Raw genomic sequence first — 18475 nt, forward strand, 5'->3', positions numbered from 1 at the left:
GCAAAGTTCTGAATGGATTACATGTTCCACGGAACATCGCGTCCTCGGGTTGCCAGTTTCTTCCGAAAATTTCCCAAATATTTGGGATGTTTCCACTTTCCAGTCCGAGTGATGTCGCCGCGAGAGATCTTCTGCACAACTTCGAAGCTCAATTTTGTTTGCAAATTTAATAATAAATAATGCTTTTTTAAAGACAAACTAGGAATTTTTGTTATTGGTAGGGATTCGTGTCGTAGAATTCTTTGCCTGATTTGTTTTGTTATTTGTAGTTCCACAAATTAACACAAGTACATGTGGCGCTGCTGCTTTAGATGTTAGCAATGTCTGCTGAAATTTTGTCCAAGAATAACCAATATACCAAGGAAAGGGAAGTAATTTGCCTGATTTCTTTTGTCGTATTAGACACGAGGTGAACATCCCAAAGGGACATAAACGAAAAGAGGAAAATAATATTTCAGCTAATAATGGAAGATGAGATTGTGAGGAAAGGTAGGCCCATATTTACGGAATATTTCGCAGAACAAAAATGCACTGTGTAGTATGGATGTAATAAACACGTAAACAAGTATTTCAGTACCATGCCATTGTTCACTCTCTTCTTATCTCAAATTATCTGTCGTGTAAAAAGTTTGCGTTTTATAACCGATAGTATGGGGAGGGGGTGTGTATGAAGGTCAAACGACAGTCGATTAATTCTTGAAATGAAATCTACAACTACTATTTGGAATTGAATTTTAGTAATTGCACAGTAACTGTGGAAATATTTTGGGAATACCCATATTCGGTCTGCAGACCTGTCAAGAGAAATGATTAGCAAATTTCCCCAAACGTCAAGGATTCTAGTTTCGAATTCTGAATAAGGCAAGTATGTGTGCTTGTTCCATCTCTTTCATCAGTTCATTATTCATAAAATAGAAGCAATGTCCATGTGTCTATAATAGTAATGTTACTTTTGCTGTTGTGTATAGCACGTGTTAGAATACCAAGCCAAGTTGTGTATATGGGCAAATGATATCCATATATGCCAATGGTTGTGGAGGGTATTGCCAGTGGTGGTTGTACTAATTTTAGAGGGGCAAGGAATATTGCCCCCTTGGAGGGGCAAAGAATATTGCTACCTTGAAGTTTGTTTATGTTACATTTTTACATATTCTCTCCATTTCTCTCTCTACGATATACAAGCTAATATGAAGGGATATTGATGAACAAGAGCAAAGAGTATATTGGAAGCACAGGCAAAAGAGCTTTAACAGACCCTTGACTCCCGTGCATTGTCATGTGGAGGGGAGGGGCGGAGTGGAGATTGCTTCCTTACAGTCCGAGTTGAACCGATGGAAGGGAAGGTGCACGGAGACTTTTGTCCAAAGGTTCTTTTCCACTCTATACATGCTTTGGTAAAAATCTGATATTCCCCGGACACCTATAACTTCTTCGTTTTGTCAATTTTTGACATTTGTACTTACCTATCTGCTTCGCAGAACATTCTTAACGTGTTTTTTTGATCAAAGTAATTGCATTTTTTTTTTTTTTGTAAAAAAAAAAAGTTTTTGTAACTGAAGAACGTACGTTTCCGCAAATGTGGGGCTATGTATATTTTTTCGAAACCAATTTTTAACTATTGTAACCTATACATGACCCTACCTAAACTAACCTTTCTGGAAATGGTTCGTGGGGCTATGCGTCAATGGTTGAATTTCCGCTATGAAACATTCCCACATCACACAAAACACCTTCCAGATGTTAGACAATGCTACAGGAACTTATTACCATAAGTACTTTCTTCTGTAAAAATGAAGAAATCTGTCCGGGTAATATCAGATGCTTTGGTAACACTTTACTATACCAGAGACTGATTTCTTCAAATTTACAGGAGAAAGTACTTACGCAAATCATTTTCTGTAGCGTTGTTGATGTTCGGGAATGTAGTTTTGATCCATTTTAATGCGAATGCATGTGGTTTTCTACGAAAATCTATTTCCGACGCACTATTGCTGCTGCCGCCATTTACTTTCTGCACGAGAGCACAATACGCGCTATTGCTGCTGCTACAAGATGACATGTCGAGGATGCGTCGTGAAGTTGTTGCCGGGTGTGGAAGATGCCGTGGAATTTGTAATTCGACACTGAATCTTGAAGAAAGAAGTGGAATGCAGGATGTGAAAGGTTAAAATTAAAAGAATTCCGTGTATTTTTTTTTCGAGAAAAACCCATGTTGTCCGTATATGCTAAATTGAACGAAAGGAGTGCTAATGGAACCTAACCTAACCTAGTAGGCATACCTCGTCCCTGTGATGGTTCGTGGGGCTATCGTGAATTTTTGGGCTAACGTCAATGGTTTTTGGGGCTACCCGTGGATGGTTTGTGGGAAATAAGGAACAACAGTAAATACTCGTTAATGTAAGAAATAAACATTATTTTCATTACAAATTCATTATTTCACCTAAAGAAATGTTCAGCAATGCAGAATAGTACGTTAGCAATATAAAAAATTGCGAAATAAATCATTGATAGGTGTCTCTGGTATAGTAAAGTAGTACCGATGCTTTAAACACAAAAGAATTACTATTACATAATAACACATTACTCTGGAGGACTTCCAAAGTCTGCAGTTCAATAAGCAATACAGGTAGGACAAAGGAGCTTATTAACCCTTAAGCAGGCACACCTCTTTCACCACCTTAAGTAGGCATGTGGGGGGGGGGGGGGTAAATTTGACCCCCAAATATAAAATATTATTTGTAATCAAGTAAGATAAATATGCACCCAAAAGTCCTACTTTTATATGATTAAATTGACTATTTTCAGGAACTTAAAGTAGTTTTTGAATATAGAAAAGAGGTTAATTAATAATAGGGACAGACATTGCATTTTCAATATTTCAAAACCCTTTCTTGCAATAGTTAAATCAAATTATAATAATGAGGAAAGTGTGGAATAAGCAATACATTTTTTTTTGTAGGGTTTACACTTCAAATATTTGTGTAAATTTATCAATATCCATTATTTTTTTAAAAAATACAAATATATATTTTTAGTACATTTTCCCTTGAAAGAATTGAAGTTCCAATACATTTAAATTTTCAAAATCTCAATTGTTGTACACAAATAACTAAACGGGACCATTGCATTATTTTTTGATCAGATATTATGTCAAATAAACTTGTCTTGTTTTTGAAACTTCATCTTCATCGACAAATTTGGCATTTCTTTCCCTTGCAGATTAGCCCCGTATAATTTCTACATATGCATTGGTATTTTCCACCATGATTCTGACAGTAGTGTCATCTGTGAAAAGTGAAAATCCTCGATAGTAGATTTGGCATTTTTTGCAGTTGCAAGTGATCCAGAAAGACGTAAAACAATGTTCATACTTCTTTTGTGAACATTTGAACATGAGCAGGGAGCTTCTTTCCATCAAGTTATTTTGTCTTTTCCCAGGAAATAAGTTTCATCTTCATCCGGGATATCATTCTCATCATCATGATTTGTCCTAGAATTAGTATCAGTAACATGATATTCTACATCATGATCTGATTTGTAGCCAATTATTCATCTTGAAGTACTTCAGATGAACTAGGTTCGAAATGTCCTCCAACAGCTCCGTACTCTCTTTCATACTACGAGCTTTTGAACGATTTCTTAGAAAAATTAAACGTTCACTTTAAAACATAGTCACACAACACAGATCAAGTAAAAACTGTTCAAATATTTCACTCACGAAGCACAGTAAGTGAAAGTTCTATAAAAATGAACAACAAAAAATCACATACGTAACTAGGCACGTGGGAGTAAATTTGACCCCCATCAACTTTGACACAGCTTCACCTTGCTGCAATTATACACACAATGAAGGAAATGACCTCGACAGTTGAATCAGACTGTTTTAGGAAGATACTACTAGATAAGCCAGCACAGGGGGCAACCAACAATTTACCCCGAACGCCTAGTTAAGTGTTAAGAAATGGAGAAATATTCCAAGGTTGTGTCTTACCTCACAGGTGCTTTATATACCTATACACCCAATAGCTATATAGCATCCATGAATGTAGATGAAAAGCATTAAAGCTATCATGAACAAGCAAAATAACTAACATCTTTCAAACCTGAGGGTCTCGTGTGTGGATCAGCCTGTGCATGGGTGTTCCTTGTAAGTGTCCCTTCATCATTTCATCACATATCTCTGCATCTTCATGATTGGCCAAAAATGGCAGAAGAGCAGAGTAAAATAAACCAAATCAATCAATCAACATGCTCAAATGTGTACATTGGGAATGACTCATCATGGGAAACCGCTTTCCCAGCAAATTCATCTAGGTATTGCCAGCTTGGTGTCAGAGCACCAAAAGGGATTGGCATGCTAAGTCTAACCAAAAGTTGTGGATCCAGTGGGGCCCCTGACCTGCTACCCACTCAAGAATTACTTCGAATATTTTTAATTTATAGATTTTTATGTTTTATGTCATATAAAAGGTGTTTCAGTATCCAGAAACCACAAGTAAGAGAGTTCGATACCCTCTGGAGGCACATAGTGGTTCGGATCCCACTTTAAACTGTAGGTCCAGTCCCGATTAGCCTTACTGTGCACAAAGTGGACTTAAAACACCAAATCAACCAACCAACCACAAGTAAGAGAGATTTGATCCCAAAATAGATCCCACATAATTAAAAAAAAACTCTGTAATACTTTGATAGCGTCCCAATGGATTTCTTCAATTTTACACAAGAAACTACTTACCGAAATGAGTTTCTGTAGCATTTAGAAGTTCTTGTTTGTATTTTCTTTCATCGAGAAAAACAGATGTTGTCTGTATATGCGAAATTGAACAAAAGGAGTGCTAATGGAACCTAACCTAACAGGCCTAACCTAACCTCATAGGCATACCTCTTCCCTGTGATGGTTCGTGGGGCTATCGTGAATTTTTGAGGCTAACGTCAATGGTTTAATAATTACTCTTTATGTCAAAAATTGAACTTTTTTCATGAAAAAAGCAAAATAGCACCTTGAAGAATCTTTCACAATGCAGAATAGGTAAGTGCGAATGTTGACGAAATAAATGAGTGAGAAGTATTGGGCCGCTATCGAAGTTTTACCAAAAACTCTTATCTTGGAGTACTTTAAAAACAGCAAAAATTGGTATCAGCATCAAATCCAACATTATTAAGGTAACAACATTTGAATCATTAGGCAACATCATGTCTAGTGTTGTTTGGGTTTGTCATGTTGGATGCTATGTTTACTTGTGTTCATCCTTCAGGTTGGCCTGCTTCAGACTAAGGTACAATCAACAGAACAATCTTCATTGCCCATGGAAAATTTTTCACTTTCTAGTGGGAATACAGAGAGTAAAAGGTATTTACCCAATTACTTGTCTGGGTATGGATAAATGCCGATTCATTCTAATCATTATTCATCCTCATTGTTATGAGACACATTTGGTAAAATGGGACTTAAAATACAAGAAATATAAATTCCAATCGACCTTGATGAAATTCATTACGATGCTGGAAATGGCAATTATCATGCTGGGGAGAGATTACTTGCAACAGTTTCAGCTGGCATGGTTCATGGTGAAGATATTTACATAGATTGTACCAGACACTTGACTTGACCCGCTTGAGACGGAAGCATTTCCCTTGGCATTTTTTCTAGTGTAAATGCTTACAAAAGTCTTATAGCATTTTTTATAGCAGACAATACTTTACATGGAAGCATTTCCTGTATCATTCCGGTTAGCATTTGTGATGCGATGCGAAGGGTACAGAGAACGTTATATAATATATACAGCATGAAAGGCATACAACTAATTTTCTTCCATATGTGTGCTTTATATGCTACAAGGTATGTATTTTTGATTTGTACCTAATACCATTTTGTAGGAAACTTTATTCCTTTTGGTTGAATAGTTATCGGCTTTTAAAAATGTGAAGTGACACATTGTTTACTTCTCACTCGGCCACCATTATATCTGCACTCATGACCTAGAGCTTGCTTCTGAATAGTTATGGTACGGAAAATGCTATGGTAAGTTGGGCCAATTCTATTCCTGAGAAATGTCATGAAATTTGCCATGGTATCTGAAATGCCATATTATTTTTCACTACATGGTAGCATTTTGGATGTCATAAATATTAAGGAAAATGCTTTTGTCTAAAGCAAGCCTTCGATATCTCCATTTCTCTGCCAGTGTATTGAGCATTCCTAACAAAATTTCTCTCGGACCGACAATGATCCCAGCTGCCTTGTTCATTTTGCTGTGCACAGCATCCACTGCTGCAGTCTTTTGCACCACCGTTTTGCAGTGGCGTAGCATGGACATTTCGGGTGGGAACGCCAAGTCTGAAGGAAGTCTGCCCTTTCTTGCTTAATAATTTACTTGTGGTATTAGTCGCCACAGGTATTGTTTATTTGCCTGAAGTCAGCTGGGTTTTCAATAAAACATCATCCAAGCTTGTTTTAGCTAGAAAATTAGATGCCTCACTATGCCACGAATGTTTTGAACTCTGGTGTTTTATACCTTTTTTTATATATTTCTGCATGACGCAAGTCATTAAAAACCTACCTGAATCACAAGCGCCTCTGCACAACAGTAGACGTCGTTGTTGTGGATGATCCAACTACTGATTGATTTGGTTTATTTTACTTCGCTTTTCTACCACTTTTGGTTAATCGCGAATATGAATATGAGTGATGATATTGAAGAAGGGGCACTCACAAAGAACACCCATGCTCACGCCGGGATTCGAACCAGGGACCTCTGTCGTCTTGGCGCACTGTGCAAAGCAGAGTGGATTATCCAAATATCGTACATTCTACTGACGTAACAGTTCCGATTAGTAATTCAAACCACTGTTTATTACATCTTGAGAATGCTGATAAACATTTTAAAATAATTTTGTCCAGAGACCATTCGATGTTAAGAGTTTTCAAATGAATGCTAAATATTTCCATTGACACAATATTAAGTAGTTAGATAATAACGAAAAAATACAATAAAAAAATTAATAGTTTTGCAGGTTAAGTCGTAGAGCAGCCACAGGCTGAATTTCTACCACGAGGACTTCAACTTATTTGACAAAAACTGTGTTGATCTTTTAGTTTCTAATGCACATCACTGTTTGTGCGATAAATTATACAATGCAGTGGCCATTAAGAAGCAGTATATTTGAGATTGGTAAAGTTACGTCACTCAATATTGCATATTGCAGAATCACATAGCACGAGTTGCATGAGCGCGAAGAGCGAATAACCGGGTAGGAATTCTACTACTGTCGTCTGCTTCACAAGGCAGGAAGGGTCACATGAACCAATCACGGTAGACCTCTCTGCTCTGTACGCTGGCATACGAGAGAGCATTTACGCGCGTGCTGTAGAAATCGAAGCTTTCCCTCCAGAAAGGCAGCGAGGAATATAGAGTCCTTTATGCCGAAACTGCTCGGTGTAACATGTGTGACATTCACATGTAAAGTATAAGGTTCATGACATGCAGTGAGTGCACTTTGTGCACATATATTATAATCAGAGCATGTACAAAAATTATCACTTAATTTTTTCATCACTAATCATTATTGCATTGCATGAATTATGTAGTACAGTAAAATCTCGTTGATCTGGACCCCGATAAGCCAGATTTCGCTTAATCCAGACAGGCAAAAGCCCCCCCTTCCCCCCCCCCCCCCCCCCAAAGCAGCAGAATTCAAGGTTTTAAATGTGGCTAGAAGTCAACAATCGCATTCGTCATATTGCTCCGTAGCGGCTAAGAATACGTACATCCAACGTCCATGGGAGAACTTCCCAAAGAAAAGACAGTCAACCATTGATGAAATTCTGTTTCCGGCAGACTTGTACTTAGGCCTATGCCCTTTAAATACACCATAATAAACTTGTTTTGTTGCTATAAGCAGAGTTTTAATGCTCTTTTTGCTGTTCTTTTAGGTTATTTCAGTTAATCCGGAATTTCGTTAAACCAGTCAACTTATCCCCCCCCCCCCCTATTAGTCTGGATGAACGAGGTTTTACTGTATTACTGAATTCTTTGACTACACCTCATTTGGTGTGGTGATAATGTTGACTGGAGCATGGTGCTGATTACACCACCATCACTAGGGCCAAGATCGAGAATGTGTACCTCCTCCCCCACATGCATTCATGATGGTTCATTCCACTAACTGTTACCTTACCCCTAAGAGCTGTGGTGGTATAGTCATCAGGGCATCTGACTGCCACATGGGAGAACCTGGTTCGATTCTCAGGGTGGGTGATCTAAGGTTGGAATTTTTTCAGAATTGTCCCCGTATAAAGTAGCTCTGGGGCCCACCAAGCCTTAAATAATTGGGTACCCAGGGGGTAGATAAAGGTGGCCGGAGCATAGTGCTGATAATATCACCTCCAATATGGCAGAGATCGAGAATATGTGGGGCCCTAGACGCACACCCCCTAAATGTGCCTTCATGGCACGGGGAAGTTTACCTTTGACCTTTACCCTCTTCAAATTCTCTTATTTTTTGTACATAGGTAATACAAATGCCAAATGTAATATTCTCAGTGTCCCAGTTAAAAGTAACTCTGCTCAAAGATATTTGTCTATGAGGCAAATGACGGCTATATTGCACCAGTAAAATGGTGACGTGAACCGTGGTCACCAGTACACACACTTCACTTCTTTTCATGATCCTTGTCATGTAACTGTTGACCGGAGCTGGGCTGCTTGTAACTGGGACACCCTGTAGATACCAAATTCTAATCTTAAAATGCTCTAAGTTTTGGAATTATGGAGGGTAGAAGTTTAACTTTTGGCCAGCACCTTGTCAGCTTCAAACAATCATAACTCAGTATTCCAACTAGAGATTTAATTTGTGGCTCACTGGAAAGCATTTGAAACAGCTTTTAAAATGATATATAACACACTTTTACATGTTGTATTGTCAATGACCTTGAATATCTGAATGAGTGATTTTTTTTAAATAAGTATGATAACAGTGCATGGTAAAGCAAGTCAATATTTTGCAGGATGTTTTCCTTTCCTTTTGCAGCTATTCAATTTATTGAATTTTTTAAAATTCTTTTTTATCTGTCCTTTCCTCATTGTCCAGTTTTACCAAACAAATGTCCATGTGTTGTAGGGATGTACTAATTCATAACAGATGATTTTTGGAGTGGTAGCCATCTGTTTCATGTATTGTGCTTTGGAATGAAAGAAAATTAGACCAAATGCACATTGTTGTGGAATGCAGTATTGTATTGAAAAGACATGCATATTTGTAATAGGAAATATCAACTGAATAAAAATATAAAAAAAAATTTTTATTGCCCATTTCTCTGAGTTTACTGGGATGTGACACTAGTGAATATACCATTTTCATTATGATTAATGGTGTTGCATGTAAAAAGCAAACTTTCTCTTCTATAGTCCTCATTATACTTCATTTTAATTTTGCAGTATTGCTGCTTAATGGTGCTAGTAATAAATTCATGGATATTTAATCTAGAATGAACTTTCAGTACCACATTTTTACTCTGAATTTAGAACTTGTGTTATATTGTTCTATTTCTCATGTGATTCAGAACTATTGTAACTATTTCAGTGAAAAAAATTGCTATTACACATTGACTGGTCTTGAGAATAAGGTTGGAAGTGGTTGAAAAATCAACTTAAAAAAGAAAAAAAAGTTTTTTGTTCAGTTTTTCTTAAGTGTTTCAAACTAATGAAAGTACATTAGTTGGCAGCATTTTTCTTGTTCTACAGCTTTTTTTTATCTCTATAGTGTAAAAAGACACTCATTTCTAAATTTAAAATAGAGTTTTGACATGGAATTCATAGTTAGACATAAACAGTAGTTACAAAAAAAGGTAGGTTTTTGAATGGACAGTTATTTATGAGTGTTGTCTTCATATCTCAGTAGGCTTATTAAATATATCTACATGGTATATACGCATTCATATAACTAAGAGTATTAGAATCTAATAGTCGGTTGTTTTCAACACTTAAATTCGACATGTGAACATACACATAATGAAAGAAATGAAGTTACATCTTTTAACACACCAAATGTACCCTCATTGATACTGACCTCACCGATGGTGTAGTGGTAATATGGTCACCTTGTAATCAAAGGGCCCCAGGTTCAATACCTATTGGAGACACATTGCACAGTAGTTAGGAGCCCACTTTAAGCTGTAAGCCCAGATAATTTGGGCATAAAGTGAACTTTTAAGAAATTCAAAGATACCATTCCTTCTTGAACTATATCTAAAATTGAAAATCTAGTGATACAAAGCATGCGGAAGACATGTGATAATATGTACACCATGAAAGTGACACTGAGTTCGATTGTTTTCATGTAATAACTAACAAGAGAAAGAGATGTAAGTCATGAGAAGAAATTGTTATTTCATTAAAGATATTGTATAAACAAACTGAGACAGTACACATGTTTGGAAACATGAAATAACCTCACCTGTGTATTGAAATATTCTGTCGATGAGCTAGTGCTCAGGGTTCATAAATTATGTATTTTAGCAGTCCCATTGATTTGTACCTAAAACAGTTTTTCAGAAAATGTTTTTTTTATTCTCTGTTGAATAGTTATGGGCTTTTAAAATTATTGATACATTTTTTACATCATACTTAGCCACCATTACATCACACTTGTGACATAGTGCTTGCTTCTGATTGGCTATGATATGCAAGATGCTATGAAAATTAGGATCGACTGTCATGGAAATATGTTGTGGCATCAAAATGCTATAAGATTTCTTCGCTTTACATGGTAGAATTTTGATTGTAGCATAAATGTTAAGAAAAATGCCAAGGAAAATGCTTTCATCTGAAGCTCATCTAATTCGGCATGATAGGTACTGTATTTAGTCATGTATAATGTTCACATTTTTCCAAAATTTTTGATCCCAAAAACTGTGGTGCATATTATGAATGGAATAATTCAGACAGCTAACATTAAAACCACACATGTTTTCACTATGTCACTGCATGTAACACATATATATCAACAGGTGGAAATACAAATTATCAGGTTGGATTTCTTTAGTAATAATAATAAAAATAAAAAAAACACTATAAAAGTGAATTGGCCATTTCCCATGATTTTTCACTTTGTAATGAACATTTTGCGACACTGAGATAAGCCGCGCTGCGCTGTTCTGGCAGAATTCGAGCATACTCCTTCCATCCCACGGGATGTATATCAGCAGTATTTATTGGACAAGAAGCAATAGAAAATAACTTCCTGACTGCTGAAAATCCACAACATAATTTTCATCTCGCTTTCTTCTCCAGTATGGCCGGAAAAAAAGTATACTGAGAGTTGGCAACATTGTACACAGTCGGTAACAGGGGAGACACAGGGAAGCAAAACCTCAGTTGAAGCCTGTTGCTTGTAGAAAACAGGTGTGGTGTACGGTGGATCGTAATAGCCTTGATTTTTTCGAGAGAAGGCCTTTGTTGTTGAGAATTATTTCCGCTCGTACAGAAGTGGCCGTAGTGATGGGCCTAGTGTGAAACAAGTGCTGATCTTATTCGAGCAAGAGTTCCGGAAACTCCTCCAACAAAGCGCACCGTTTTGTTGCTAGTGGCAAAATTTCATCAAACGGCTTCAGTGCTGTGTCAGTGTCAGACGCGATCTGGGAGAAAACGATCAGCCACAGACAATGAGCATGCAGGGTTAGTGCTGGAGAAGATTCTGCGATCTCCGAGGAAAAGTCGGTGACCTATTTAGAAAGAAATTGGTATGAAGAGAACATCTGTGCAGACACTTGTCCATGAACTAGGAGCTTTTTCATATCGTATGCAGGTGTGTCATCTGTTACGAGATGTGGACAAGAATGCACGGCATCTATTCTGTGCTTGTACATTGGCCTATGTGTACGAAGATGAAAATTTCCTTGCCAACATCTGGTTTTCAGATGAATGCCAGGTTACCCTGGATGGTCACGTGAATAAACAAACTACACGATTTCTGGGATTTGAACGACATACTGATGTGATAGCATGACCTTTGCACCCACAAATGGTTACTGTGTGGTATGGCATAATTTGTCCCTACTCTATTGAGGATGACCGTGGAAATCTACTTACCGTTAATCAAGAGAGGTACAGAGACCTGGTTGGCTCAAGGTTTGTGTGTGATCTGAAGATTTTTTTTTCAGGCTCATAATCTGTGTTTTAACATACAATGGTTTCAGCAAGACCGAGCGACACCACACACTGCCCAGAAATCCCTACAGCTTCTGCAGCGTCACTTTTAGCAGCGCATCATCTCATGGCGAACGGATTACCTATTCTCCACCAACTCACCTGATCTCACTCTGCCTGATGTGTATTTGAAGGAGCTTGTCCACTGTGATCCAGTGCCTCGTGATAATCATCAGTTGAAAATGAACATCACGCACCGTATTGCATTCAGTTACACGGGACACAACTGCAGCAATGTGTAGCAATTTGCAGGGTCGCTACGAGAAATGTTTGGTGTTGGACATTTGGAACATGTACAGTAACTTAGCCTTCTGGTCTGTTCAGCTGTGTTGATACACGTGATGTTTTCATGTTTATTAAAAGTTACATTAATACCTAAGAATAAAAAACAGTATGTATTTCGGTATACTTCTTTGCATCCCTGCGTCTCCGCTGTTACTGACTGTGTACGATGTTGCCAACTTTCGGTTTGTTGCCAACTTTGTTGCTTCTTTTCTGGCAATGCTGTACTACCAAATAAGCAAGGTGGTTACAGAAAGGAAAGCGGTGTGCTAAACATAGTGGAGGGAGAGGGAGGTGGTGTGTGTTGGTGACTCATTGTGTACACAAGACGATATTCTCCTCTTAGTCCACATAGCAACAGGTAACTCATTGAATAGGTATGATCAGCATAGCAGCAGCTTTACGACCTATAACTAAGAAAGCCATTTCTTGAACCCGAATTGTACTGTGCATTATATACGAAATATAATTGTTTGTTGCTTTTCCCCATCAAAAACCTGGGTGCACATTACACATGCATAAATAGGCAATTTTCTGTTGTACATTTCATTTTGTAAAAGATCATAGTAAAGCATAAGTCATTCGATTTTCTTTTTTGGTAGAATTGAATAACATGTAGCAGTGTATAAAGATAGAAATATTAATATAAAAGTTTACTTTTTTGAAAATGTCACAGATTCTAAATATTATCTTAATTCTTTCAATGCTATTTAACATAGTAGCTTGTAGTAGCCTTTTGTGTAAATCTTAAACTTTGAAGTGACTTCATTGAATGCATTGATGGCTATTGTTTGTTTATTTTTATGTTTTTTTTATATAAATACCACTTCATAACTTCAGACCATTTGGTCTGAAGATGCGAATTTCTCAAATATTTGTAGCCTTGTTTGTGTTGTTTGTATTTCATACAGTGTAACATACAAAACAAATGTAGCTGTTCTATGACTTCTCTTAAAGAAAAGTACTATTTTCTCTGCTTTTCATAAATGCAAGTGAAGATTTTTGTGTGAAATTGTATTATTTTGAATAGTTTAGATTAAAGTATTATGTCATCATTAGTCATTTTTGTTGTTTTTTTCAGTGACTAAATCATGATGTGAAGAATCATTAATAAAATTGCTTTCAAAGACTGCACACAACATATATATTGATATGGATACAAAAGACAAGTTACTTGTACCTGAAAGAAGAGGGAAGAGCTGGAAGAGGGAAAGGGAGGAAAGGGGTAGACGCCACGCCCATCACACTCTTGAATCCAAAAACAACCAGTGCAATAGCTCAGGGGAAGATGGAAAGGAGAACGGAAGCGTTAACTGTGATGAAGTAACGTCAGATGTTGTGCTTAGTGATCATAAAGCAATAGAAAATGAAGCACTTCAAAAAGAACTGGAAGAAAAGATGTATGAGGAAGAAGCAGCCAGGCAGAAAGCTGAGGAACAGCTACGAAAGGAGCAGGATAAGGTAATTAGCTTAAGTTTTGCTCTAGGTGCAGGATTTCAGTGGGCTCCCCCATAGCGAAGTGGTTAGCACTCTCACCTTTGGTGCGAACGGTCCTGGGTTCAATTCCTGCTGGGAGCCCCCAAGATTTTTTCCCTTGACCCAGCATCATGAGGACAATTGGGGAACTACTTGGATAGAAGAGATAGCAGCTCCAATCACAAAAGCCAGAAAACTGGCATTTTTACACAATGCGTCACCCAATGAAAAAGCTGGTCTGGCAGACCCTGGCCCTTCGAGGGCTCTTTCAGCACGTAATTTAGTTTTTACAGGATTTCAGTCACGGTTCCAATTATCAGGGGCAAACGAAACTAAAAAAAAATTCAGGCGCCAGCCCCTTTTTCTCCGGAGTCACCAATTTTTGCAAATACAGGCTAAGAAAGCCATGAATCCACTAAGATAAAGCTACACATTTTGAAATGTGATTTTAAAACATTTAATTTATTAATTAATTAACACAAGATTGGATTAAAAGTAATTGATTCTTGCACTGGATTGGTCTTCCTAAAGAAGGCTGTAGCTCTAATGGCATGAATAACTATGCAATACATTTCAATATATGGCCGCCTGCCATATCGCTGCAGATTTTAAAATGTGACTAGCAACAGTGCAAGAATTTATAATGGCATGTTTATTATTCCAAGTTAATGATGCACATAATACAAAAAAACACAAACATAAAAAAAACCTCATATGTACTTGTTACACTGTACTTGTTGTTTAAAGAAAATGCAATGAAAATTTCCATAAGTGAACTCTTAAATATTATTAAAAAGAAAAATAGACCTGAATTTGAAAATTCATGCATGAGGTGAAAATTTTCATGCATTGTGGCAACCAGGTAGATGTATTTGTATAACCCTGCCAATCATATAATGAATATTAGAAGTTGTATTAGTACAGGAAAATAATGTTGAAGTAATCCGGAGAAACTAATTTGTGAGTTTTGAAGACTTTTGAAAGGCAATTCTATTCTATTCTATTAATTTGTAATTATGATGTGATGTGAGAAGTAGACTGTGCGCATGGAAGTGCATACATATTGCTGCTATCTAAAGTGCTCTTTTCACATGAAGAATGTATACACTTGTAGGAGAGGAGAGCCAATCAAAACGCATGTATATTGTAATACCAGAAGCATGTACAAGTGTAATTAATATGGTAACAGCACCCTACTAACCTACTAATGTAAGGATACAGAAGTGGGATGGAAAAAATGGTCTTTTCAAGATATATGTTTAATTATGTTTTCTGAACAATTTTTTAATGTGATAAGAAATACTGTGTTATTTGAAATTGCCTGTTTCAACACTAATATGAGAATTATTTGGGTTCAGCCTGGAAAGTAAATGAGAGAGAAGATGGAACACTAATTGCAGTGAATGTGCTGACCATGTTTCACACCAAAGGTAAAAAAAATGTAACTTTACAAAGAATTGTTTCTTTTCTTTTTTTGTTAATCAGAATTAACTTCTTTTGTAATACCAGCTAAGCCAGCCTTTGAATTTTTGCTGTAACTTTGCAATATAATGTGACCATATCAGATCAATTGTATCAATCAATCAAATGTACTAAATTTTGAACTGTATGTTTGTCTGAGGTCTGTGTATAATATGTTCTGTATTGTGTCATTTTAGAAGCTGTGTGTTTCTTTTTGTGTGTGTGTTATATTATTAATTGATTCAAGCCGTACATATTTTTTTAAAAATATATATATTTTTAGAATATGCTTCAAACGTATGTAACTGAGTCAGAAGAGAGGTTACGAATGAAGACACAGACACGTGGACTTAACCAGAATGCATCATCTGTCAGGCCTGAAGAAGCATATTTCAGTAGATTGGATTCTAGTCTTAAAAAGAACACTGCCTTCGTAAGAAAGCTGGTAAGTTCAATAAAGCATTTTTTTTTTCTTTTCTACAGGCAAGACATTGAAAAACATGTTACTTCGTAACCTTTACATGTGATGTTATATATGATATTAAGGACACAAGGTTAACATTAAAGCACTTCATATTTACCTTGAATGATCACTGCATTAGGAACTAATAGCACATTCGTCCACCTTTTTGGGAGCTTATGGCTTGAAGACATCAATGAACAGATTCCAAAATGTGGCAAACATCCTCTTATGTTCAACTTGACCCATGCCCGTTGCTCCAGTTCCATCATTTGGCACACATTTTGCGGGCATGTAGGAGCATATCTCAGAGCCCATTTCAGCATATCCCAGACATGCTCACCAGTCTCCATAGCAGAGTGGTTAGCATTAGGGCTGAGCCGATACCGATTCCTTAACCAATTCCAACCGATACTTACATAATTCCAGTAAAATATGTGAAAGTGCGGTGGCCCCCAAGTCCCTGGTTTCTATCCAGCCCTCTGGATTATTATCCTTTCAAATCTCTCCTTCCACCTCACCCTGGGTGCCAAGCGAGCAGATTTATAAGAACGCCAGAATTATAAAAGGGGGTTTCACATAACATTTATATTTTTAGTCCCTGGTTCGTTACACATGTACAGAAAGTGAATAAATATTTGGTTTAAAATAGACAGTACTGAAGTTCTTGGAGTTACTTCGTTAAATCAGAACATTTGTAGTTGCTATTATATACATATTTACAAAGTGTTTCCATATGTGCATTTACAAAATCATCCAAATTCCTTAATTCAAGCAGAGGCGTACCTATGGCCTAACCATTGGTACTTTCATCAACACAAAGTCAGCCTAACTATCTCTGTGGCCTACCCTCGACTTAATTGATATTCTGACTAGTATTTAGTTTCCTTACGCAGCATCCTCATTCAGCCCGCAAGGCATTATTATGCGACTCGGCAATATCATACAAATGCAAATCTTTTGCTAATTGGGAAACTTGGGGATTTCAAACAGGGGTTGGCGTTACCAAATGTTACATATATTTTCCAGCATTAGTTTAACCACCATAAGTGGACCAAACTCTCGAAGATGTTCATTTGCCAAGTATTACATGTAGTTTCCAATCATTCAGTCTAGCCATGATAAATGGACAAGACTCGAGGAAAGGTTCCTCGTTATTTCGAAGGCAGTAAAAGACTGTTTCTTTCTAAAGCCCAACTGGCCTTTTTTATAGTTGGGGTAAATGTCGTGAACATGGACCCCGTATCACTGGAAAATTCCACTGCAACGGTCTTTTGAAAGACAGCAAGCTCCCCCAACCTGGAAGCTAAAAAACAGGGGAATCTAATATCCAGTAAAGATCACAACTCATTAAGCCCATATACTTACATGCAATAATAACATAAAAGTACACACTGGAAACATATTAATTAACCCTATACGTTGTAGCCGGCCAGCAATGAATTAATATAATGACATAAAACCAGTAATGGTCAATCCGACCATTACAAATAACAGAGGCTAGTTACTGAGTCACAATACTTATCACATCACATTAGTATTAATGATACCAAATACTCCAAATTATTCTCATATAACATTATATCATTGTAGATTAGGCACACACAGGAATAAATTTTTCAGCAAAAAATGCAGGCTCGACCAGGACTCGAACCCGATTCCATACAGGTAAAACAGCGATAGCGAAAAATCAGCCGAGGCCAGGCCGGCTCGGTAGTTCAGTGGTTAGAGCAATGGCACGGTATGCCAGAGACATTTTATGTGAACCTCTTTCTACCCCAGATGATACAAAGAAAAAGAAGAAGAAGTTTTTGAAATGTTGCAAGCATTGTTAAAGTGTTGCAGATACACCGGAAAAATCTGTGCATTATTATAAGTGTCCCTGCCAGAGAAAGTTATAGTGTGTAAAATAAAATGTATGTAGTGTGTATAGCGTACAGCTTGCACAACATTCTTATCATTTGGATAAACATGGGGAGGGAGGAAAATGACTTAAAAATATACACATTTGGCAGCTCTGTATATGTCCTGCTGTTTATTATTCTCTGTCATTTGCAATAAAAACAAGTCACTGCAGTGTCGTTATCAGCCAGCAATCACACAGAAGGGTAAAGCACAAGAAGAAACACAACCCTCCCTCCCACACGACATTCATCCCTTTCCAAGGAACTCCAGAATGAGCCTAGCATTATAATAATGCTGGTTTTGAAAACGTCACATTCTTAACTCTCGAGTTTGCGAGCAAGAATTGGCAATGGATGGTTTATATTATTTCCACCAGGCAGTTACATGCCTTCAATGTCACTTTTGGGTGCAGCACATTCACTTTAGCCTTGATCTTGTCATCTGCTTCCCAGGAGGGTGCATCATTTTCGGAAATGTATGGAATTCTTGTGCGGGACCCGAACCTGTCACTAGGAAGGGTGAACGAACTTTTGAAATGGACAAATCTTGACAAATGAGGTTTTTTTTTTCTCTTGGCTGCTCTAGCCACTCAAAAACTTTGGTATCGTTGCCGGCCCCCGTGGCGGAGTGGTTAGCACATCCCGCTACGACACCAGGGGTCCCGGGTCTGAATCCCGGCCTGGAT

At 37.3% G+C, this 18475-nt stretch overlaps 1 protein-coding gene across 1 annotated transcript in view; it reads left to right on the top strand.

The window, feature by feature from the left end:
- Positions 1-307: 307 nt before the first annotated feature.
- The window catches only part of LOC145983911 (regulator of nonsense transcripts 2-like), a 73432-nt gene continuing 55264 nt past the window's right edge, over positions 308-18475 (top strand). The window contains exons 1-3 of the mRNA XM_083117029.1: positions 308-489; positions 13570-13949; positions 15709-15870. Of these exons, the coding sequence (XP_082973155.1) occupies positions 13641-13949; positions 15709-15870 (471 nt within the window). The 5' untranslated portion in view covers positions 308-489; positions 13570-13640. The remainder of the gene's footprint in view (positions 490-13569; positions 13950-15708; positions 15871-18475) is intronic.

Source organism: Lepisma saccharinum, chromosome 2, assembly GCF_977018435.1.
Source record: "Lepisma saccharinum chromosome 2, izLepSacc3.1, whole genome shotgun sequence".
Taxonomy (NCBI): Eukaryota; Metazoa; Arthropoda; class Insecta; order Zygentoma; family Lepismatidae; genus Lepisma; species Lepisma saccharinum.